The sequence below is a fragment of the Bombus huntii genome, chromosome 4, assembly GCF_024542735.1.
Source record: "Bombus huntii isolate Logan2020A chromosome 4, iyBomHunt1.1, whole genome shotgun sequence".
In the NCBI taxonomy this organism is placed as follows: domain Eukaryota; kingdom Metazoa; phylum Arthropoda; class Insecta; order Hymenoptera; family Apidae; genus Bombus; species Bombus huntii.
In genome coordinates, this window is record NC_066241.1 from 3,780,491 (window position 1) to 3,803,644 (window position 23,154).

General features: G+C 30.3%; 6 protein-coding genes across 15 annotated transcripts; 3 read left to right on the plus strand and 3 right to left on the minus strand.

The window, feature by feature from the left end:
• Nucleotides 1-33: 33 nt before the first annotated feature.
• On the minus strand, nucleotides 34-2,247 carry LOC126865279 (26S proteasome non-ATPase regulatory subunit 5). Its single transcript, XM_050617663.1, has 2 exons — nucleotides 1,778-2,247; nucleotides 34-1,536 (listed from the first exon to the last, which is right to left on the minus strand). The coding sequence occupies exons 1-2, from the start codon at nucleotides 1,957-1,959 to the stop codon at nucleotides 204-206; spliced, it is 1,515 nt and encodes a 504-aa protein (XP_050473620.1). The 5' UTR covers nucleotides 1,960-2,247; the 3' UTR covers nucleotides 34-203.
• Nucleotides 2,248-3,003: 756 nt separating this feature from the next.
• On the plus strand, nucleotides 3,004-9,164 carry LOC126865275 (RNA-binding protein RO60-like). Its single transcript, XM_050617656.1, has 8 exons — nucleotides 3,004-3,309; nucleotides 3,877-4,084; nucleotides 4,166-4,532; nucleotides 4,613-4,824; nucleotides 4,898-5,103; nucleotides 5,186-5,306; nucleotides 5,381-5,787; nucleotides 5,861-9,164. Exons 2-8 carry the CDS (start codon nucleotides 3,890-3,892, stop codon nucleotides 5,991-5,993), a joined length of 1,641 nt encoding a protein of 546 aa, XP_050473613.1. The 5' UTR covers nucleotides 3,004-3,309; nucleotides 3,877-3,889; the 3' UTR covers nucleotides 5,994-9,164.
• Nucleotides 9,165-10,421: 1,257 nt separating this feature from the next.
• LOC126865268 (endoplasmic reticulum chaperone BiP) lies at nucleotides 10,422-17,079 on the minus strand. Of its 5 annotated transcripts, XM_050617628.1 has the most exons (10): nucleotides 16,417-16,545; nucleotides 15,904-16,051; nucleotides 15,627-15,846; nucleotides 15,329-15,561; nucleotides 15,028-15,253; nucleotides 13,217-13,307; nucleotides 12,709-13,129; nucleotides 12,227-12,592; nucleotides 11,742-12,145; nucleotides 10,422-11,630 (listed from the first exon to the last, which is right to left on the minus strand). In XM_050617628.1, exons 1-10 carry the CDS (start codon nucleotides 16,536-16,538, stop codon nucleotides 10,976-10,978), a joined length of 2,886 nt encoding a protein of 961 aa, XP_050473585.1. In that variant the 5' UTR covers nucleotides 16,539-16,545; the 3' UTR covers nucleotides 10,422-10,975. The 5 variants fall into 5 exon arrangements, with proteins under 5 accessions (XP_050473585.1, XP_050473581.1, XP_050473583.1 ...); XM_050617626.1 differs by lacking the exons at nucleotides 10,422-11,630; nucleotides 11,742-12,145; nucleotides 12,227-12,592; nucleotides 12,709-13,129; nucleotides 13,217-13,307 and adding exons at nucleotides 16,622-16,694; nucleotides 16,944-17,079 and having other exon boundaries at nucleotides 14,686-15,253; XM_050617627.1 differs by lacking the exons at nucleotides 10,422-11,630; nucleotides 11,742-12,145; nucleotides 12,227-12,592; nucleotides 12,709-13,129; nucleotides 13,217-13,307 and adding exons at nucleotides 16,622-16,694; nucleotides 16,967-16,977 and having other exon boundaries at nucleotides 14,686-15,253.
• Nucleotides 17,080-17,530: 451 nt separating this feature from the next.
• Nucleotides 17,531-19,279, plus strand: LOC126865281 (E3 ubiquitin-protein ligase RNF14-like). The gene is made up of 3 exons (XM_050617667.1): nucleotides 17,531-18,651; nucleotides 18,725-18,892; nucleotides 18,968-19,279. The coding sequence occupies exons 1-3, from the start codon at nucleotides 17,689-17,691 to the stop codon at nucleotides 19,166-19,168; spliced, it is 1,332 nt and encodes a 443-aa protein (XP_050473624.1). The 5' UTR covers nucleotides 17,531-17,688; the 3' UTR covers nucleotides 19,169-19,279.
• LOC126865290 (high affinity copper uptake protein 1-like) lies at nucleotides 18,882-20,432 on the minus strand. 2 transcript variants are annotated; one of them, XM_050617689.1, is made up of 6 exons: nucleotides 20,107-20,432; nucleotides 19,919-20,045; nucleotides 19,662-19,700; nucleotides 19,474-19,572; nucleotides 19,296-19,413; nucleotides 18,882-19,168 (listed from the first exon to the last, which is right to left on the minus strand). In XM_050617689.1, exons 2-5 carry the CDS (start codon nucleotides 20,043-20,045, stop codon nucleotides 19,301-19,303), a joined length of 378 nt encoding a protein of 125 aa, XP_050473646.1. In that variant the 5' UTR covers nucleotides 20,107-20,432; the 3' UTR covers nucleotides 18,882-19,168; nucleotides 19,296-19,300. The 2 variants fall into 2 exon arrangements, with proteins under 2 accessions (XP_050473646.1, XP_050473645.1); XM_050617688.1 differs by having other exon boundaries at nucleotides 19,474-19,700; nucleotides 19,780-20,045; nucleotides 20,107-20,430.
• A 276-nt stretch (nucleotides 20,433-20,708) lies between these two features.
• Nucleotides 20,709-22,654, plus strand: LOC126865286 (casein kinase II subunit beta). Of its 5 annotated transcripts, XM_050617677.1 has the most exons (6): nucleotides 20,709-20,850; nucleotides 20,931-21,018; nucleotides 21,463-21,538; nucleotides 21,779-21,881; nucleotides 21,931-22,330; nucleotides 22,454-22,654. In XM_050617677.1, the coding sequence occupies exons 3-6, from the start codon at nucleotides 21,467-21,469 to the stop codon at nucleotides 22,560-22,562; spliced, it is 684 nt and encodes a 227-aa protein (XP_050473634.1). In that variant the 5' UTR covers nucleotides 20,709-20,850; nucleotides 20,931-21,018; nucleotides 21,463-21,466; the 3' UTR covers nucleotides 22,563-22,654. The 5 variants fall into 5 exon arrangements, with proteins under 5 accessions (XP_050473634.1, XP_050473633.1, XP_050473631.1 ...); XM_050617676.1 differs by lacking the exon at nucleotides 20,709-20,850 and having other exon boundaries at nucleotides 20,870-21,018; XM_050617674.1 differs by lacking the exon at nucleotides 20,709-20,850 and having other exon boundaries at nucleotides 21,008-21,156.
• Nucleotides 22,655-23,154: the final 500 nt, after the last annotated feature.

Consider the following 23,154-nt stretch of genomic DNA (forward strand, 5'->3'; position numbering starts at 1 on the left):
CTGCATTCTTCATCGTACAGAAGAACAAAATCCTTATTTATGTACCATTATATTTTATTTGTAGATATAACATAGAAAATAAATAGTATATCTTTTGTGTTTACATAAAAAAAGTTATTCCACATCTTATACAATGTTTTCAGTAGATGTTAATAACTTTTAACACTCTTAACGTATAATAATAAAAAGGAAAACAATATAACTCATACACCTCCTTCTACCGCAACTTCTGTATTGGCTTCGACGTAATGCGGTCCTTGAGTTACAAACTCCGCGAACCTTTGCATTATATTTGCATCGAATACATTTTGTTCAGCTTCGGCTAGCTGTTTTACAATTGCGTATTTAGCTTCCTTACATTCTTTAAATGATTCGACGTTCCTGTCCAACAGAAATTCAACCAGACCTGGGTAAGAGGACATGTATTCTTGACCCCATACTTGAGATGCCACAACTGCCATCACCTCTAAACTTGCTTGCCTAATATCTGCAAATGGTTGCCTACACAATGCCAGAATCATACCCATAGGATCATCGCACATAGAGTTAAACCATGATTTTGTCAGTGACATAATTCTGTTGTCTTGTTCTGTTTTTTGTACATCAAGTATGAGAGCCAAGTTATTAAGCCCACGAATTCTTAATGCTGTAGGCATTCTTTGTATTATGTCAGCAATTTTTTTCAATGCACACGGCATTGCATCTCCCAAAGCTTGCAGAGCATATTTACCTTCCGCACGCATAGAAACATGTCCCAATGTGTCTAAAGCAACACCAAGGATAGTTTGATCACCACTCTCTATTACTTCAAATAATGCAGAGACGACAATTGGATATTTTGAAAATATTTCGTTAGGCCAATAACGTGCAACGTTTCCAAAAAATTTCATTAATCCAGGAATCAACAAATTTGACAATGGATTTTCATTGGCCTGTGTTATTTTTTGAACAAATTTTTTTATAACTTCTTGTTGCTCTAAGTAATTTAATCCTTCCTCTGTTAATGCCAATTCTGTCAAGATTTCTAATGCATTTATCTGTAGCAATATATCTTCGTTTTCAAGCACCTCGAACAAACTATTTAAAAATCCTGATTGAACAGAAGCTTCTAGACCTTCTTTTGAAGATTTTGCTACATCCACAACAATTTCGTATATACGAAAACTAACAGTATCGTTTTTTACTAACAATCTAGCAAAACTTCTTAATAGTTCACCTGTATATAGAATTTGCAATCCATTTGGATTTTTACCAATTTCTTTCATTATACGCATTGCACAATTAGCTACCACCAGATTGTCATCTCCGATCCTATTTATGACAGCAACCAGTAAATTGACATCTTTGAGCAGCAAAGGTAACTTTTGGGGATTAGAAACAATGCAGGAAATTTCATGCAACGCAAGTGACCTAACTACATCAGCTGGATGAATTATCAACTGAGATATTTCTGTTGAATATCTTTGATATACTTCTCCAGGTTCTAAAATGCCAAACAATGCCTTCAAAATGTCACATACTTGATCTACAAATTCTCTGTAAGGGAAAAGTAGTAAATTGTTTTATAGTTATTTCATTTCTTGATGTTCTTCCACTATTGTATTAATATTATAATAGATTATCTAGCAAAAACGCAATTCTTTATTTATAATATATTTGTAGCTTTTTTCATCCTTCTTTTAACAAAATATATGAAAAAATAAAAAGAAAATATATTTTAAAAGATATCTTGAAGATCACTAAAAATTGTTTCATGAAATCAGTATTGTTATGATACCTGTCATTTGAGGTTAATTGAGCAAACAATAGACTAAAATCCACATTACGAGAGATCTGCTCAGTTTCTCTATTGTTTAAACTTCCCAATTTTATTTTTATATCAGATAAAATATTATGTTTTTCTTCTACGTTATTTAGTTCGCAAAAACGAACAATTTTCGATTGCAACCACTCTGCCATGGCCGTTGTACTGACATTACTTTTTTGAAAGTATTGCCAGAGAGGAAATAAGAGTGCTCATACTTATGGATCCGGTTGTTCCCGAACCAGTGCTGCTCTCAGCGGCCCAGTGCTGAAGGTATATTGAAATTATTACATCGCACTACTGATCCATTATCGTTTGAGAAGAAAGATTTTCTTTATTTCTCTAAAACAATTAATTTCTTTCTCTTAGGCAACTAATTTTAATTATTTTGCGATTTTGTCATTTGCATAGGCTCTTATAGCGTGGAACCACAGCGGGTATATCTCGTTTCCGTCACAGCTAAATAGGTTCTTGTATATGCTAGCGTGAAACTCCTTCAGCACTTAGCCGCGTGGTGCAGCACCTATACCTTGGGACACTTGGAACAATCGTGAACCTCTATCAGAACCCTCATTTTCTCTTTGGCATTATCAAGTATTACTAGTTGAGCTTCACAATGCCAACAAATCAAATACCAACTTAAAACAGTGATGACTTTTAAATATCAGATCTGATTAGATAGTATTCAAAAAATGAAATCAACTTCTTATCCATATCTCCCAGTATTTAAACTTCATTATTCTTTAAAATTTTATATTGTTTTATATATAATTGCAAACTATTATAATATTGTACGAGCATAATAAAATTACTATTTTATTTTAAATAATTGTAATATTTACTAAAAAAATTGTTAACAAAATAATGAATCAACAATATTTCATACATTATAAAAACCACATATCATTAAAAAGAAAACAAAATATGTAATTATTTAGAATCTTGATCACAAGTTATAATATAGTGCTATAATAATATATAATATATAATAAGGTATCATCAAAGAGGAAATTTCCTCTTAGATATCATTTAACAAATTAAAAATAAAATCAAAATGTTGAAAAGAAATGAATGAGAAATGTATGAAAACATTTTTATTTTTCTTTTTTATTCAACTATCTTAAACCTATAATTTTAAAAACTAGTAACTAAAGAAAAATTTAATGTGTGCGCATGCAACGAATATTCACTATTGTCTCGTATATTACGGTAAAAGAGATCTTTTGAAAAATACTTAAAAATTCATCAAATTTTGATAAAGAAAAAAACAAATGCATATAGTAGACAAAATTTTTAGAAGAAGAATCTTGTTTTTTATTATATAAAAAATTCTATTTCGTTAACATATTTACTGTTTTCTGAGGGTCAATGAGCTTTCGTGCTTTGCACTTGACCCAGGTTCTACTCGGACCATATAACTTCTTCCGTCAGTACATTCTTGTACGTCATAAAACGTCGTACTGTATGGTTGTGTTTTCGGTTGTTACTCTTTCCATTAACACAAGGTAATAAGGATTGAATGTACATAATGACATTTAAAAGTTTATCAAATTTTTTGCAACCGTACAAGTATTGTACCTCTATGATTTATGAAGCCAAGCATGCACTATTGTAATGACATATCCCGTATTTTTATGTTACCTTATCAGGTCATTCAGTGATACCTGTTACTATGTCCTATTATACACTGTGTGTGTATGAAAATTAGCTCCTTCTACAATTTTCTTATAAACAATTACTAATACTTGAGTCAAAGTTAAAAAGATCGTTCATACATATACACGCTTACAAACATACATGATTAAATAAAGTTGTAAATATATGATATTCAAAATTACATTTCTAATACATTTTAATAAAGTTACTTGAACATCGATTTTTTAAAAATATACTGTTATTGCTAATTGTCAATTATATATATTTCTCTATATTTTGTTAATGAATTATTGTTATGTAACTAAATATACAGGAATAAATTCTAACTGTATAACTAAAAAAAGCTTTTGTATAAATAAAATAAAAAAAATTCTTATTTTTCAATACTCTCTAAATTTATAAATTATTCTTTATAGTATTGTGTAAGAAATGGCGGTAGATTTGGATCCAAACGATCCTGAAGTACGATTATCACAATTTCTTTATGTTGGTAAAGAATATCCTGATTATCAGCCTGGAAACTGGTTTGTTCATGATTATTTTCTGGCTAAAAATGTCCTGTCTATTGAAGAATTAGCTGAAAATACAGAGAAGCAATTATTACCAATTGAAATCATCACAAAGGTAAGATCTCATGATAAATATTAAAATCAATTATATATAATTAATTTATGATAACGATTTAAAACATTTTATCTTTTACAGGCATTTGAAAGTAATCTTGTCCCTAATCCAGAAACATTGGTATTTGCTCTTGCTGTTTGCTGTAGACAGATGAAAAGTGAAAGTTTACGTCATGCAGCATATACAGTTTTAAACAAAATTTGTATATCACCACAGCATTTCATTTTGTTCATAAAATTTGCTTCTCAAATAAGTAAAAAAAAAGAACTTGATGCAACTGGTAGTTCAAAACATGGATGGGGTCAAGGTTTAAGAAAAGCTGTAAATAACTGGTATTTATCAAAAACACCAATGGAATTAGCAAAGTGTGTTACAAGATATAAAGGCAGATATGGTTGGAAGCATAAAGATATCATAAAATTGTCTCATCCTGTACCTCTTAATCCTGGTATTTGTCTAATTTATTTAATATTTATTAATCATATATAAGTAAACATAATTTTAACTAAACAGTACGCTGCTAAATAGGGGGAGGAATGGTCCTTAGATATGTAATACATGGTTTAGAAGAAGTGAAAAAATACTGTGCAGAAGATCCCACACTTAAAGAAATTCTAGATTATATTGAACATGTCGAAGACTTTAAACACTGTACGGATGAAGTACGAGCAGCAGGTCTTTTAGAGATGTACAAACTAACATTAGATCATGTACCCGGACACTTGCTAAAATCTAAAGAGGTATAACTAAAAGACAACTAAAATTCTTTAGAAAATAAGATACACTTGGTTTATAATTATGAATAATATGTAGGTTTGGAATGCACTAATACCATCGATGAATTTAGTCATGCTTTTAACCAATCTACAAAGAATACACAATCTTAAATTACTGAAACCAACCTCGCCAACAGTTTCCAAAATAATAGATCAAATCACTAATGAAGAAAATATTGCCCGAGATAAGGTTCATCCAGCTTTAGTATTAGTTACAATAAGAGATTATGAAAATTCTGGAAAGTAAGTTGTAAAATAAAATAATTTCCAGTGTGTCTTCCTTTTCTATATTTTATTAATATTATCTAATATGTAACTTTTGAAGACCATTAACGTACGAAAAGAGAAAAATCAAAGAACAAATTGATAAACCATCACCAGTTCTGTCAAAACCAAATTCTAAAATCATTGATGCCCTTTACAAAATGTTGAATATTTCCTTCCTTGTAAGTATAAATAAAAAATGCTCATAAAGCATTCATATATGTATTTATTTACTATATTAATTATTTTTATCTAGCATATTCAACCAACTGGTTTACGTTATATGGTGACGATCAATACGAATAAAGCAATGTTGGAAACAAATACTTGGCGTAGCGGTAACGTGAATGGTGCAGAAGCTGCGTGCATGATTGCACTTGCACTTCTTCGTAGTGAGAAGAGCGTCACCATTGTCACGTTTAAGAATCTTGGAATTCATGTTATGAATATTGATAAAACTGCTTCCTTTGGTCAGGCTATGAAAAGATTACAACAAATGCCTGGTGGAAACATAAATTTGGCTAAACCAATATCATGGGCTGCTCACCAAAATTATAAATACGACGTATTTATTAACATTGTAGATCAAATATTTGAGAAGTTTGATACATCTGAAAAAGCTCTTGAGGCATATAAAACAAAACTCAAACTTACGAATACAAAGTATGTCTTTCTAAATTACTTCTTCGCAAAAATTATCATACGAACATATTGTACATTATTTAATTCTTTTCAGATTAATAAATTGTGCTGTGTGCTCTTCGTCGACTTATCGTAAGCAGAAGAGTGACAAGAATGTTTTGACAATTAACGGCTTTGATGCTAGTGTTCCTGTAGTTATACAGGCTTTTGCAAAATCTCTATTTTAGTCACTGCATGCGTAACAATTTCTTCTTTGGCAAGCAGTACTAGCTAATCAATTATTACGCTTTGAAAATGACATTAATTCAATGTTTAAACAGATAAGTCTAAAATAATTTTTATGAGTCCATCGATTAAGAAATACTTCAAAATAGTTAGATTACTACAAATCAGACTCGTAAAATAGTTTCCAATAATCTATAAATGTTGCTAGTCTGATACTTATACAGTAGTCAGAGCATGCACTAGTTGAGCATATAAAATAATTGAAATTAAACTTAAAATCACTATCAACGTGCAACTTTTGCGTATTTGTAAGTACCACAAAAACTGGTAAATGAGGCTTAAACTTTTTCATTTATTGAAATTCTGCTATTAAAACGAAGGAGATTATTAATAAATGATAATGTTTGACTATTCAAAAGGACACATTCAGGTAGAATGTAAAAACAATTTATCTTAGAATGCCGAAAAAATTATTTAGTCTAAACGAATTCTTTCCGTACTGAAATATTAATATTGACAATTCACATCAATCATTTTAGTACAAAACTATACTTCTACATTTAATGTACATTTTTCCTTTGTTTGTTTAACCCCTTTCCCTACGATTTAAGTTCCGAATGCAGTCAAGAAAAAAGAGAGTTTGTCGCATGTTGCCCGAAGGACGTACCACGGTTCTCGCACGTGTTCTTCATGTTTGGCCCGAAGGACGTACTATGAGTCTACCACGACGTTGTAGATTAAGGGGTTAGGTTTTATATGATGAAAGGAAGAACGATTCGGCACTTAATTATTTTTTATTACTAACTCCTAATCCTATAATTATATCATGTTAATACTAACACATTACTAAACATTACTAAATAATTACTGCATGTTTTTAGTGTTTAGGGTGAGCTGTGTAACTTTTGATAGTAATTTTATTTGTCTTTAGAGAGTGATCCAACAAATTTTGTAAATATTTATTTAAAAGAACGATACAATGATAAATGAATTAATAATTGACAAGTAAATGAATGTGATACACCTGTGATCAACCACTTGATTAGATAAATGAAAATGTTTGAAACGGCATGGGCCATCTTGTATCATTTAGAAAACAGGTACATGTTTACTAATTTATCGCTTTCCATTTGATAAAATTAGTTGCACAGCTAAAAAAATTAGGATAAGACTGCATATTAGATACAAAATAAGTATCTTAAATAACCCAAGGTGCATTTTTAACTAATGGTAAAAGATACTTTTACTTTAATATTGCCTGCTTATTTCCACTGGTTGGCGGTAAAGCTTTCTGTAATATCTTTAATAAGATATATAGATGTAACGTGATCTTTAAGATGATACATTATTGAAGACTGGTGTGCTTCTGGAAATTCCAATAAGAATTTGAAAAAAAAGATAGAAATGTTGAAAATTTTCCCACTGTGATATGCATTTAGCCCCAAAGAATATAGATTTACATTAGTATAATTTTACTGTTATTTCATATTTGCCATATCCAAAGTAAATGCGACAAATACTAAATACACTACTAATATAATACTGTGATACAGAGTACATTGTTATTGTTCAAACTAGGTGAAAAAGTAAGTAAATGTAACCAGAGGCGCACCATGTATCTGCTTCATTTGTTGATTAGTATCTATATCTATTAGCACATCAGTTTTTGTTAAAAAAAAATGTGGCAGTATCGAGAGATACCTCTGCTTCTATTTCGATCCTTGAATTACCCTCGTGGGATCCTTTGATTTCCAAAGCGAGAAGCAAACTCTTCTTAAGAAATGTTGCTAAAAAGTACAGCGTGGATGGATTCTCAGGTCTGACAAACATTTAAATTAAGTGCTTAAATATTCACGTGTTCTTTCCAGCCTACTTGGTAATTCATAGATCGACGTTAATTACATATTATTAATTTTAATACATATAAATCTGCAAAGTATAAGAACATTATAGTTTCTTCAAAGAGAAAAAGTAAGATTTAAGCAGAATTATGTTTGTAATACCGAAAATAATTATTGTATGAGAAGTTAAATTTTTCCGAATGAAGTTCATTCTGTAATCTTCAGCCTTAGCTGCGCGACGCCTTAGAAGACTATCTAAAAATGATAAGTTATTAAAAAATAAAAATATTTTTAGATAAATTTTTGGTAATAGACATTCATGAAGTTTTATATTGCATTTGGAAGATTACTTATATAAAGTATTAACACTTAGCAACCGCGCGTGCCACACCGAACTGTACTATTCTCATCGTGCTCGAACAAGTCAACACCACTAAATTGGTGTATTTTATTATATACTGTACTTTATAAAAGCTGAAAAGGTCCAATTACTTGGAAACAATTCCATGTAAACAATAACTGATAATAATAAAAGAAAAACGCGTTCCTAAGGTCTAAATGGGAGATGTCCGATCGATCGTGTAGCGATTTACTTTAATGTGGAGAGATCTCTCCATTTGGTTGGCTAAGTGTTAAATTTTGTCGTCTCATAAAAGGGAGGAAATTAATTTTTTTCGTAAAGAACATTACGAAAGATAGGCGAAAAAATATCTTAATAGTCGCGCATCTAGTTATTATTTACTCATTAAGAGTAATAGAATATATGCTACATCTATACTTGTAGCTTATTTTAATCGTTTACATCATGCAAAGTAGTTTAACATACATGTTTTTATTTAACGATCGAAGAGAAACATATAAATTTTAAAATAATCATTAATTATGTATTATATCACTGTCATTTTACAACTGCCATTTTTATTGCATATTATATTTTACGATCTTTAATTGACTTGGCAATGGTATTAAAACGTAATGATTATCAATATTGTAATCATTAATCATAAAGAAAGTATATACTTTTAGATTTTTTAATGCTTTTGATGAAATTATGAAGAAAATTTCTTTTCGATCGTATAGCTTAAATTAGGCATGTTCATTGTCTATCGTAAGAATACGTCCGATGTTAAAAACGGAATGTTAAAAAGAAAAAAAAAAGAAAAAAACATAAAAACTACCGCAATGCAAAAACAGATCCACCTGGAAAGATACTGTACACGTGCGCTTTTCTTTTAAAGTCCACACAAGAGTTCAGGTTGTACTGTTCTACCTATATGAAATATGAAAAACAATATATTCAATGTGTTAATGCTAGTTAAGAAGAAAAAAGAATATTTACCGTAAGAAAAAAAGAAGAAATGAAAATTTTACATTTCGTAATGAATGATGTGCGTAACGCATAAAAAGATAAAGCAAGTTCAAACAAAAAAGTTAGCTTCCTTATAAGAAATGATCTGGTTTTTCGACCTGAGATATTTAATTTTCATCAGGAAGCACAAATTATTCCTTTCATGAATATATATTCATATAAATATTTTACACACGAACATACTGTTGATTAATTATCGGAGTCTCGACTTATACATAATTGTAATAACATGTTCTTTAGGATTAATGAGATTCAAAAAAGGGGAGAAAAACTTATTGTACCTGCATTTTTAGTGTACTACCCTCCGATGATCCGTTAGAAAAGTGCTCACCATCTATCACATATAAACCTTTTTAAGCAATGCCAAAAAAACTGTTAAATGTTACGATTGTACAAAAAGAATTAAAAAATACCTCGTATATATTTTGAATATATCGACGGATTCACAATTGGGTTGCACTAATTATGCCTCCGAAAATGCCTACTTTTCGGCCTTACTGTTTTTATTAAAGGAAAAAGTACTCTAAACTTGCAAAGTAGACATTCATTTTAAGTATTTTTAATATGTATAGTTATCAGTTATTTATTATTCATTTCGATATCTATTGCATTCATAAATGGTTTTACTCATTTCGATCTATGTCTATTGTATTCGTAGAAGAAAAAACATCGCTAATGTACGATAATATGTTTTTGTGCTAATCAATTATTATGCGAGATATGACGTCCTTTATTTTGTGTGATTGCGTTCGTTGATCGACAATAGTATTATTACTTTTTAATCTTGTCTCTAATATAGTTACTTTTCGTAAATTATAAAACCAAAATCTATACTGTAAAAAAAAGTCATAGGAAATTTACCACAGAAGATTCGACTACAGAAAATGGTTGTTACGGGATTTCGACGTTATTTTTGTACCTAAATCTGTATGTGAAAAAAGTATTTAGTGACTGAATTGCTTCAATAAGCAAAAATATTAAAAAATTATACAAAAGAGTATATTATACTACTATTATTACATCTATTAATATTATATTTCGATTAAACACAATAGGTATTTAAAACTATAGAAAATTAATCCTATCTGTGAATTTTCAATTGTTTTTGTTATGATATTAAATCATATCTTCAAATAAAATTTGTTCCAAATCTATTTCTATATATTATTTCTTTTCAGATACCTAGTATATTATAACTGAAAAGAGTACTTTTATTGTAATTTACTGAAAAAATGTTTATTTCCGTGATACTGATACATATGACATTCATTCACACAGAACAGCTATATTGTACATAGTACGATATAGTTTATCTACAGGCAGTAATAGGCGCAAGTCATACACGCTTGCACATTCACTCTGTCCTCACACAGCACATTGCAAAACCTGTAACGCGAATTACACAACTGCTTATTCCATTATATGTAATGAAACATACAAAACAATTAATTAAAATAAATTAACGCGCAGTATCTTATGTGGAAACTAGTGAAGCTACTCTTGGTAATAAAATTCCTTCAATTAGATATATGTTCTTTTATCGAGAAGATTAAAATCATGACTGTTATGACAAATACGCTATAGTACAATACATAGATTGATCTCCACAGTCATGTATTGTTTACTTCTGATGTAACTTAATGGATAACAAACGTTCGTCGATCAGTCTTTTATACTCGACATATCAACGACGTATTAATCTCTGCAACATTTGCATGAGACTGTATTAATTCAGTCTAAATTAGGACGAATACAAGTACTGATCATATTTTAGTTAAAGCTCATCTTTCAGATCTTCTTCATCACCTCCGGTTGGTGGAACTCCACCACCTGCACCCTGATACAATTTGGCAATAATGGGCTGAACAATATCGGTAAGTTCTTTCTTTTGTTTCTTATATTCTTCTGGATCAGTATCTGGATTCTCTTCTAACCATTTAATTTTTTCTTCGATAGCTTCCTCCATTTTGGCCTTGTCGGAATCGCTAACTTTTGAGCCAAGTTTCTCCTTATCAGCTAATTGATTTTTCAAAGAATATGCATAAGATTCGAGTTCATTGCGTGCTTCTACTCGTTCTTTTAATTTTTTGTCGTCATCAGCAAATTTCTCGGCATCCTTTATCATCCTTTCTATGTCATCGGGAGTAAGACGGTTTTGGTCATTGGTAATAACAATCTTTTCCCGATTTCCAGTTCCCTTGTCCTCAGCAGATACTTGTAGAATACCATTAGCATCGATTTCAAAGGTAACTTCAATTTGTGGTATACCCCTTGGTGCTGGTGGGATGCCAGTAAGATCGAATTTACCCAGAAGATGGTTGTCTTTTGTCATTGGACGTTCACCTTCGTATACTTGGATAGTTACTGTATGTTGATTATCAGACGCAGTAGAAAAGATTTGCGATTTCTTGGTCGGAATCACGGTATTCCTGTAAACAAATAAAAAATACATTTTTTATACAAACAATAAAATTATGCAAACAAATAAAATTATTTATATACATAAACATAAACATGAAAGATAGCGAATATTTTCTTACCTTGGAATGAGTTTAGTCATCACACCTCCAACAGTTTCAATACCCATAGTAAGTGGGTTGACATCTAGAAGTACAATAGCATCTGTATCTTGCTCTCCAGAAAGGACACCAGCTTGCACAGCAGCACCATACGCGACGGCCTCGTCAGGATTAATACCCCGTGACGGCTCCTTGCCGCCAAAGAATTCTTTAACTAATTGTTGAACTTTGGGAATTCTAGTGGAACCTCCAACGAGTACAATTTCATCTACATCTTTCTTATTCATGTCGGAATCTTCTAGTACTTTTTGTACAGGTTTCAAGGTACTACGGAAAAGATCCATGTTCAACTCCTCAAATTTGGCACGCGTTAAAGTTTCGGAGAAGTCTTCACCTTCGAAGAATGATTCAATTTCGATCCTCACCTATGACAAGATAAAGATATAAGTTACACAAATATTATTCATAGATATTACTAAATCATTTTCAATTATAATGAAACATACTTGGTGGCTAACACTGAGTGCTCTTTTAGCTTTCTCAACTTCGCGACGCAATTTTTGTAAAGCTCTACTATCCTTGCGAATATCTTTGCCTTTTTTCTTCTTATACAGTTTGGTAAAGTGATCCATTACACGTTGATCAAAGTCCTCACCACCTAAATGAGTGTCACCGTTTGTTGCAACAACCTCAAACACTCCATTATCAATTGTAAGCAAACTGACGTCAAAGGTACCACCACCCAAGTCAAAAACTAACACGTTCTTTTCTCCATCTTTCTTATCCAAACCATAAGCAATTGCTGCAGCTGTAGGTTCATTGATGATTCTCATAACGACAAGTCCAGAAATAGTACCTGCATCTTTAGTAGCCTAAATAAAAATAATCACTTATTTACTTATAGTACTAGTTCAGTACTTATTTTAATACATATTTAATCACTAATATCCTAATAATTTGTTCTCTAAACTACATATCTCATATTTACCTGTCTCTGGGCATCGTTAAAATAAGCTGGTACAGTAACAACAGCATGAGTAACTTTTTTGCCTAAGTATGCTTCTGCTGTCTCCTTCATTTTACCAAGTACCATAGCAGAGATTTCTTCAGGTGCGAACACTTTTTCCTCTCCATTAATTGCCATTCTTATATGTGGCTTGCTATTTTTCTCAATTACTTTAAATGGAAAGAACTTGATATCACGCTGTACAGTAGGATCTGACCATTCTCTACCAATTAATCGTTTGGCATCAAAAACTGTATTCTCAGGATTTGTGGTCAGTTGGTTCTTTGCAGCATCTCCAATTAAACGTTCACCATCAGCAGTAAATGCCACATAGGAAGGTGTAATTCTGTTTCCTTGATCATTGGCTATAATCTCTGCCCTTCCATTTTTATAAACTCCAACACTGAAATAATTCATTCCTCAATAAACTTTTCCATTAAACATCTATATGTACATATGTCAGTATTAAATGTTATTTAAACTTAATTACCAAGAATATGTTGTGCCTAAGTCAATTCCAATGACAGTCCCAATATCTTCCTTCTGTTTCTCTTCTTTTGTAAAAACAAAAGTTACTAAGCCTAGGAAAAATAGAGCTTTAACTCCCTTCATGTTTTTTCATATAAATGCTCTTCTGTAAAAGAAATATACAATTCCTGAAATTTGTACTCTTTAAATGCATAAATTATTTAATATGTAGTATTTTGATATAACCTTGCAAGTTTGCGTTTAATTATTAAAAAATATGACAAAGAACATGAATTATTGGTACATAGAAAATTCTAGTACCGACGTAGAAAGTATAAAAAATTATCGCATAAAATTAATGCAATAAAAAAGTAAGCACTATATAAAAATTTAAGCAATATTAGGTAACAGCATCATTATTTGTAAATGTAGTTAACAAGAATAATAGATCATGAGTAAAATCATTAATTCGTATAACGTTTCATTTCGGCAAACATATTCCGCTAGCTATTGTATGGTACATTATAATTATAAGACATTTAAAATACGTTCTTTTACATTCTGTTAGGAATTGAAGTTAACGATGTAATAATACTTTATGCGTTTTAAAGAAATTTGTGAAGGAATTCTTTTACTTAGAATAAAATATAAAAAAAAACCGCAATATTTTATAACAAGACGTGGCAGATAATGAAGTGTTCTTAGAGTTCTATGAAGCTTTAAACGTAACACCGTTTTCGATTTATTAATATTTATATTTATCTAAATAATATTTGGCTATATTTGCTACTTACCAGATTAAATATACGTGCGCCTCTTTCTTCTTTTTGTAAGTAAAAAACTTGATTATTCTCAGCACAAAATTACCGAACAACACGAATAACCAGGAATGACTGACTACAGGCCTATCTCAGTACCGGGATATTAACAAGCTGAATACGTCGTGGCCTACGTTGATTGGTCTTAAAGCATCCGTACTAAAGGAAAGGCGCATGTTGGTTGGTTGAACTACATACAGTTGGCTGCTATCGATAGGCCCACGTCACAACGGTACCGTACTTCTGGAAATTTCGAGTACTCTTATGATTGGAGGAATCAATGCTAAGAGAAATTCATGTAACACGCGAAAACCATATTCATTCACTCGTTGTCATATTGTATATTAAGAAAATATTCGTATACTTAGAACGTCTGTTATATATAAAGATCTTTATTGTTTTTTTATGGATAGATATTTAACTACATTCTAATTATTCTTTACATAAAATGTCCATAAAAATGTATTTATATATTCTACATTTATTCGTCGATTTATCCTTTTCATTTATTAGATATTTTTAAAAAGATCTATTACGTATAGATATTATAAGAGAGACATATGTACATATTAAAGGCATCATTAATTGGAAAAAATAATCCTTTGATATGATAACCTGAATATCTAAACAAAAAGAAGACTCCTTTCTGTATTCTTTGTTTTGACGAACAATCGTTTCGACGTTTTATGTATCTACTGCAACGTAATGGAATGTAACGGTAACGAGACTTCTATTTTACATCAATTAACTATGTACATCATTTTTTTTTCTTCTATCATCATTGGAATATTCAGTCGTCATTTCATCGTTTTATATCAATTTTATGAAATAATGAACAAAAGAATGTATAAATATATTTACTTTATTTACCACACCAAATATTAATATCATATGTCATGTATATTTAATCTTGCATCAATGTCCTCAAACATTTAATTACATAATTACTCATATTAATATTTACTTTTTGGTTGTAACATATCTAAAATTAATGGTGTAAAATATGTTATAATACAATCAGCACCTGCTCTTCTCATTGATAAAAGAACTTCTTTTAAAACATTCTCTAAATTTATTGCACCATTTTGAGCACCATGATAAAGCATTGCATATTCTCCTGAAACCTGATACACAAACATTGGATACTCTGGATGTGCATCTTTTGTATGTCTAACAACATCCAAGTAAGGTAAACCTGGTTTGACTATAAGCATATCAGCTCCCTCAGAAACATCTCTAGCCTAAAGGAAAATATGTATTTACTAATATTTAGAAATTAATAGATAATTAAAAGTTCAGAAAAGATAAAAGCTAACAGCCGCTCTAGCAGCTAATCCGTTACTTCCTGGAGGTAATTGATAACATTTTCTATCTCCAAACTTAGGTGCAGATTGCGAAGCATCTCTAAAAGGTCCATAAAATCCTGATGCAAATTTCACAGCATAAGATAAAATTGCAACTTTATTCATTAATCCAACTAATGCTAGTTTCTTTTTTATTGCACTTATCCTTCCATCCATCATATCAGATGGTGCCACAATTTGAGCTCCTTTGTAAGCAAATGGATAATAAATAACATCATTTATATATATTTTAAAAAAACAACAATCTTACCAGCTTTTGCATATGCAAGTGCAACTTCAGAAATTCGCTCAATACTGGCTTTATTGTTTATACTCCCATCTTCATTTAAAACTCCACAATGGCCATGGATAGTATACGAGCATAAGCATACATCGCATGCTATTAGTAGATTTGGAAACCATTCTCTTATTAATGGTACAGCTTGAATAATGGGATTCTGTGCACTATCTGCATTACTTCCAATATGATCCTATTAAAGATATTGTTTTTTAATTACTTTACTTAGATCCTTTATGTAAAAGGTTACCTTCTTCAAGTGTTTTGATACTCCAAATAATAATATTGACTGTAAGCCTTTTGAAACCAATGGCTGTAACATTTTTCGCAAATGATTAATGCCATACCGATAAACACCTGGCATGCTAGCAATGGGATCTTTAGCATCTTGTTCATCCCTGTAAATATGCACCTTCTATATACAAAATGAAGCTTTATATAAAATTATTAATTAGACGTTAAAGTTTCCTTGCTTCATATCTCTGTACAAATTTTGAGAAAGCACAATTATGTATGTTTTTTAAAATTAATATAATGTTACTTGTTATACACTTATATAACAAGCAAAAAATTATTTTCAAATAACATCAAATTGACCTCAGGAAACATTTGACCCCTCTTTTCACTTATTACTTCCCATCTGTTATTTTAAAATGCAAATATTAACATATTTCATAAAAAATCTACAAGCAATAAGCATAAATAGACATGCTTACCATATATACGTAAATGAATAAAAGCGGTAGATATGAATTTCACTTACGTGATGAAGATTGGATACATGAGAGCATTAACCGTAATCTCTACATTTGGTGATTGCCATTGTCGTAAAACAGGATGAAAAATGCCACTGTGAAGAATATGCTTTGCTTCTACCTCTACCATTTTATTCCTGTACAATAAGTCTTTATTTATTTTAAATTAATTCCTGTTTCATAGAACATTCAACGGTTAAATTTCAACCTAACCTGTTTACTTCTCGTGGCCCAATTTAATCTCAGTTGTGCGTGTATCGTTTTGCTATTATGCAGTATCTCTATCCTTTTGAATTTTATACAATGTATACTTTATTATTTTTTATTCATGAATATTTAATTTATTAATCTTATATTATCGTAATTTATAATTCTAATTTACTAATCTTATATTATAGTAATTTCATAGATTTAAAAAAACAGAAACATATTAATATAGAATTAATTACACTATGCTATCTTTATTGTCTCGTAAATGTTAATTCTTTGTAAAAATTTTAATTCTATATTGAATAAAAACAGTTAAACCACTTACATATATTTTTCCCTCAACCGTACATATATTTTTCTGAAAACGGAACTGTAATATGAATTGCAAAATGATTGTCATGATGATAAGCCATCATCATCATGATATGTGATAATTCTTACTAAAACATTTGATCCTTCTATAAAAGTTTGTGATAATATTTTGCTGAATAATTATTTGTACATTAATTATATATAATTATTTGTGAATGTAAAAGCTATTACTTATATGTGTATGCGTAGAAACACTAAATATTATTTCATAATTACGCGCCAATAGTCCTTAAGTTTTCTATTTCATAGATTACACAGTCTATAGAAGAGATGATTTATTTGCAATAGTTGTCATCGTTATACTTTTTTATTATTTCACTTTTTATTATTACTGTAGTTTAGAAGAGACGTGATTTCTTTATCCGATCTTCTTTTTTTATGCGTTTTTAATTTAACATACTCTTAATTTCGCAATAACTTCCTGTTTAGGCTTACTTGTTTTCGATCTTTTCCCACTCAATTCACGCCGTTCGAATATTTTGGTTACTCACTGTACTTGAGCTCCTATTCTATATACTCTATAGTTTCATCTGTGTTTTCTTAGTCATATGTTTACGTTACGTTACGTTATATCTACACGTGCTTGTGAAGGAGAAGGTTGTTCACCTCTAGTTTCCTTTATTGGTAAATGTATTCAAGCTTAAAACGAAAAATTTGATAAAAACTAAAAGTATCAAGTAATTCATGAAGCTTTGAAAATGTCAAGGTGCATAATTGATAATCTAAAACGACAAGAAGACGAAGTCTTAGCAATTTCAAGTATTTATAGCAAGAATGAATTTTCTTATTGCAAAAATAATATAATATACTGCTACTATAACGTATTTGTTAATATCAGTGACGGTTTATTAAAACTCGAAAATGTTGATGAACAAAATTCTCACTCATTCCATCCTTATTTTATCAAATATTTGCCACCTATTAAAGTACGCTTGGAACTGAGTGTTGATTATCCTACTAAAAGGTCGCCAAATTTTTGTATTATTTCTTCCTGGCTTTCACCTTGGCAAATATCTTTTATTTGTCAGAAATTAGATGAGATATGGCTGGAAAACAGTGGTCAAGAAATATTGTTTTTATGGTTCGAATTTCTAAGGAATGATACCCTTCAATTTCTGAACATTAAAGACACATTAGATATTTCATTTATGTATACGACACATTGTAATTCAAATTCAATATTTCAAAATGATGTTAGAGCTGTATACAATAATTTATCTGGTGATCCATTACAATTTTTACTAAGTCATAATGAATATGTAGAAGAGATAGAATTTCAAAATAATTACTTTGAGTGTATTATATGTTTTGATAAACTTTGTGGACAAAAGTGTATAAAACTTAAAAATTGTGGACACATATATTGCAAAAATTGTATATCTGAATATATTACTATAAAAATTAAGGAAGATAATGTAACTGGCATTACTTGCCCTGATTTAAGCTGCAATCTTGATATTACAATTAATGAAGTTAAAAGACTTTGTCCAGAATCATTTTCACAATATGAAAAAGCTTTACTACGTGTGTCATTGAAATCTATGAAAGACATAATCTTTTGTCCGAGAATGTCATGTCAATGTCCATCTGTGAAAACTTATGATGACACACTAGGAATTTGTAGCAAATGTGACTATACATTTTGTACTTACTGTTATAAGGTATACGATTTTGTAATATAAAAAAGATAAGTACAATATAATAAATGCATACTACTTAAATGTATATTTTAAGGTATATCATGGGGTTGAACCGTGTGCTATGTCTTCAGATAGCAGATTAAAACTTATTGAAGAATATAAAAATGGTAGTAAACATGAAAGAAAACAATTAGAAGCAAAATATGGTAGAAAACAGATACAAAGAGTTGCAGAAGAATATTTAACACAAGAATATATAAAAGTATGTATTAAGTTTTAACAATAGTAAACTATTTGTATTTGTAGCAGTTTTATAATGTAATAATATTGTTTACAGACAAATACCAAGTCATGCCCAAATTGTGGAACCATAGCTGAAAAAAATGGAGGATGCAACAAAATGACCTGCAATTATTGTCAAGCTTCTTTTTGCTGGATTTGTGGAGAGCATATTAATACAGAAAATCCATATGACCATTTCTTGTCTGGCAATACTAATTGTTATCGACAATTATTTGAGCAAGAAGAAAATATTTAACTATAACATAAAGAAGGAATATATTTTTATTAAATGAGAATTAGCATGTAAGTTCAGTTTAAATGTTATTGTATGATTAATTAAAATATATACAATATGTATAAAATAGAATATTTTACATATTTACTATTTTTAATGTTGTAAAGCATCTTTTGGCATATGAACCTCAACAGTAGCTTCTGTTACAAACTGTTCAGCGATAACAGAGACTGTTAATTCATCTCCCTGGCAATGTACTATGTTATCTAAAAATAGTTATAAATGTTATGAGACTTTTAATATTTTAAAGAACAATTAAAACTTACCAGCACATTCCTTATCACAATCTAACAGAGTACGTTTTTCAAAAAATCGTTCCACATTCAGTTCTATAAGTTTTAGGCCAAATATCCAATATCCAAGACCTCCTCCCAGTACAATAGCAATATTTATGTATACATTATATGTCATAATAGCTAACATTAAAAGATAACCAAGAAAGGTATGTACAAACCAATGAAATACTTGAAAACTCCACGTAGACCATTGCATACTAGTAGAACAATATATAACAGTAACTTATGGTAATATTAATCTGCTTCTATAATTTAATAATTTATAAAATATAATACCAATGTAAAGAAACATGTTTTCTAATAGATCTTGAAGATATTTTAGACAGTAAACAAGAATTCTCTGATATTGTTGGGCTTTGATTTTGTATAAGGGTTGAAGTACTTTGATGTAATTTAATTTGTAAAACTTTCATACCCTCGTATAATATTGCAAGTGCAAATAAACCTAAGCAGGTGCAGAAGAAACTGGAAGTTGTAGTAACATTATACTTCGGTAAAAGAAAGTTGCCTAAATTGTTTCCAAACCAAAACCACATATTCATCTACAAGTAAATTAGTACTTAATAGGATGATTGAAAAACACAATTATGAGGTTATACGTACTGTAATTAATCTTATTCTCTTTTAACATGTAGTGAATTTTAAGAAAATTATTCAAACTGATAAGAATTATAAATATAATTGCCCTCTACGTTCTAAATGGCACCTAGCTTTATCTAATTGTCCAGTAATGACTCAATTGTATATTATTTACAGATAATACAGCTTAAATTCTATAAGCAGTTATAGTACTCTTAGCTTGTACGCAATTACAATTACAGTTGTCATTTTAATTGTATGTTTATCACAAATAATAATATCAAGTTACACCCAATATCGTATTAAGAATACATATACAAAATATACTATAAAATTTTGAATATAGTAATAGACATTCATATATGTATATATAAATAGAATATAAATAACTATCTATATCAAATGTGAGATACAATTGCAGTATAAAAATATTAGATCTAGTGAGTTTATTAATTTTATGTTGTTAAAGTTGCTAGGAAACAGGTCACATGATACTAATATAATGATGCGTATCGGTTTAAAATCTTTTTGATTGTGGACAAAGTTCTTATCGGAACCAAAGGAAGAGCAGAAAAATGGCGTGGTTTAACGCTTATATTCTATTTAATTGAGTGTCAGTTATATAAAGCGTAGGAAATTTGCGGCTGAAGTAGTGTATTGGAAATACATTGATCGTTCATTGGTCAATGAAGTAGAGAAAAAATTGTTTATGAAAATATAAAAATTTGACTAAAATAATTATTATAAATATTAACGTTCATTCAACAGGTAGTAAAATTTCAGTATCTTTATATAAAAAGTAAGGTTCTAATTAGAAAGGTTTAAATAAAAGAAGAATTTCTGAAAAGAAGCCGGAAGGTGGCGGATAGAATAAAGTACGGCAGCGCTATCTACATCGTTGGGACGAGCAAGCGTGGCTAATCAAAGCACCAAAAGGTAAGCCGTAAAGGCTGTTTATTTTTGGGTTTTCATTCGTCCTACAAGGTTTTTTCTCGAGTAATGTGCTTCCTGGCCGTGTCGGACTGTACATCGTGTTTGAAAATCAGTTGACGAAGCAGCAATGACCACGGAAACGTAGGTGAACCGCCGGATAGGCTGTAACGTCGAGCATCTTGCCTAGTAAAGTGAAAACTCCATTTGCTCCCCTCACCCTGATCTCCCCATACCTAGCCTTTCGTTGGCGCCTTTCTAACCAATTGCCAGGCGTGCACTAAGTACTGACGTCGTATGTACGTGTGGATAATATACGGAGATCTGAGAACTTTTTTGCGCACGTACCTTTACGCATTATATACGAATCCTGCGCTCCTTTAACGCGGTGATCTCTTCTACTTCGTAGGCTGATAGGAAAAATATTTCTTTCATTTTTTTTATTCATAGGAAAATGAGCAGTTCTGAGGAGGTATCCTGGATTTCGTGGTTTTGCAATCTTAGAGGCAATGAATTTTTTTGTGAGGTAAGTACTTTTTTTGTCATAATATTTCATTTTAATTGTATATATCTTGACCTAGTTCATATTTTTGAGGTTAAAAGTTTTAAAGTTGTTGATTATTCAAAACAAATTCCATGTCTGTATCACAATTCCATATAAATTTTTATTTTTGTACAATATTTGATAATATTTACATTTCAAAATTCAATGATTTGGCAATTATATTTTATATTATATAAAATTGTTAATACAATCTTCTTATAGGTCGACGAGGACTATATTCAGGACAAGTTTAATTTAACTGGATTAAATGAGCAAGTACCACATTATAGGCAAGCATTAGATATGATACTTGATCTTGAACCTGGTAAATATATTATTTACACCATGCCAGAAAATATCAAAGTACTTTTAAGCTTGTTTCTATCCTGTAGATGATGAATTGGATGGCCATCCAAATCAGTCTGAATTAATTGAACAAGCAGCAGAGCTTCTTTATGGACTGATTCATGCACGTTACATTCTCACTAATCGTGGCATTGCTCAAATGATTGAAAAATATCAAGCTGGAGACTTTGGTCATTGCCCACGTGTATATTGTGAATCCCAACCTATGTTGCCTCTGGGTCTTAGTGATGTTCCTGGAGAAGCAATGGTTAAAAGTTATTGTCCAAAGTGTATGGATGTTTATACACCCAAAAGCTCTCGACATCATCATACTGATGGAGCATATTTTGGAACAGGGTTTCCCCACATGCTTTTTATGGTTCACCCAGAATATAGACCTAAACGTCCAACAAATCAATTTGTACCTAGGTAAGTTGAAATAAAACTGATTTCCATTTTAAAACATTTTTGCAAATGTGTATAAAAATTTGTTTGAATTTTAATAGCAAATATATAATTTTGTTAAAATTACGTAAAATAATATTTTTACAGGTTATATGGCTTTAAAATTCATCCTCTAGCATATCAGTTTCAACAACAGTCTGCATCAACATTTAAAGCACCATTGCGAGCTGTTAATTATAATAATGGAAAACGTTAAGAACATTGCAACATAGTCTAGAACATTTTTTCATTACTCAAAATACAATTCCTAATTTCGTCCCTAAGGATTAAATAAAATATTATTTTTTATATTGATCTTTACACATCTTCGCAGGGCGCTGAAATACTAATCGTTTTGTTTAATCATTCTGTAATTTAAAGTTTGAATGCGACACTCTAACTTTTCGGATTTTTCCACGGTATTTATAGCGTACCGAAAAGATTAAGAGCGATGTACCAAACTATCAATGTTCACCAAGCGCCATGTTCATTTTTATTTCAGCTTTAGTAACAATTTTCTTTCGTATAAAAAATCATACTTTTATGGTTATATCAATTCTGGTCGAATGAAACAACAAAAATGAAATACATACTTAAAATAATTACTAGGGAGTAAGGATGCAGATGAGAATTATGATAAAGTGTATCTGTTTAAATGTTTTACATCTCCGTAATTGCTACCTACTAGTGTTTAAAACACAAGACCGATCTCGAAATACAGGAGCAGGTAGCAGCGGATATCGATTGTTTCTTTAAGCAAGAAAAACGATAATTATATAAATTGAAAATTTGTTAAATATAATTTAATT

Excerpts from the sequence above, each read along its gene's own strand:
- LOC126865281 (XM_050617667.1), top strand. The coding sequence starts at position 17,689 with ATGTCAAGGTGCATAATTGATAATCTAAAACGACAAGAAGACGAAGTC. Across the intron at positions 18,652-18,724 it reads TTTGTACTTACTGTTATAAG|GTATATCATGGGGTTGAACC; the intron begins GTATACGATTTT and ends GTATATTTTAAG. Across the intron at positions 18,893-18,967 it reads TAACACAAGAATATATAAAA|ACAAATACCAAGTCATGCCC; the intron begins GTATGTATTAAG and ends TATTGTTTACAG.
- LOC126865268 (XM_050617628.1), bottom strand. The coding sequence starts at position 16,538 with ATGGTAGAGGTAGAAGCAAAGCATATTCTTCACAGTGGCATTTTTCAT. Across the intron at positions 16,052-16,416 it reads ATGTATCCAATCTTCATCAC|GGATGAACAAGATGCTAAAG; the intron begins GTAAGTGAAATT and ends GCATATTTACAG. Across the intron at positions 12,146-12,226 it reads CACTCAGTGTTAGCCACCAA|GTGAGGATCGAAATTGAATC; the intron begins GTATGTTTCATT and ends ATCTTGTCATAG.
- LOC126865279 (XM_050617663.1), bottom strand. The coding sequence starts at position 1,959 with ATGGCAGAGTGGTTGCAATCGAAAATTGTTCGTTTTTGCGAACTAAAT. Across the intron at positions 1,537-1,777 it reads CAATTAACCTCAAATGACAG|AGAATTTGTAGATCAAGTAT; the intron begins GTATCATAACAA and ends TTTCCCTTACAG.
- LOC126865275 (XM_050617656.1), top strand. The coding sequence starts at position 3,890 with ATGGCGGTAGATTTGGATCCAAACGATCCTGAAGTACGATTATCACAA. Across the intron at positions 5,104-5,185 it reads GATTATGAAAATTCTGGAAA|ACCATTAACGTACGAAAAGA; the intron begins GTAAGTTGTAAA and ends TAACTTTTGAAG. Across the intron at positions 5,307-5,380 it reads TGTTGAATATTTCCTTCCTT|CATATTCAACCAACTGGTTT; the intron begins GTAAGTATAAAT and ends ATTTTTATCTAG.
- LOC126865286 (XM_050617674.1), top strand. Across the intron at positions 21,539-21,778 it reads GCAATGAATTTTTTTGTGAG|GTCGACGAGGACTATATTCA; the intron begins GTAAGTACTTTT and ends ATCTTCTTATAG. Across the intron at positions 22,331-22,453 it reads ACAAATCAATTTGTACCTAG|GTTATATGGCTTTAAAATTC; the intron begins GTAAGTTGAAAT and ends ATATTTTTACAG.
- LOC126865290 (XM_050617688.1), bottom strand. The coding sequence starts at position 20,045 with ATGAATATGTGGTTTTGGTTTGGAAACAATTTAGGCAACTTTCTTTTA. Across the intron at positions 19,701-19,779 it reads AAACATGTTTCTTTACATTG|TATGCAATGGTCTACGTGGA; the intron begins GTATTATATTTT and ends TTGTTCTACTAG. Across the intron at positions 19,414-19,473 it reads TTGTGATAAGGAATGTGCTG|ATAACATAGTACATTGCCAG; the intron begins GTAAGTTTTAAT and ends AACTATTTTTAG.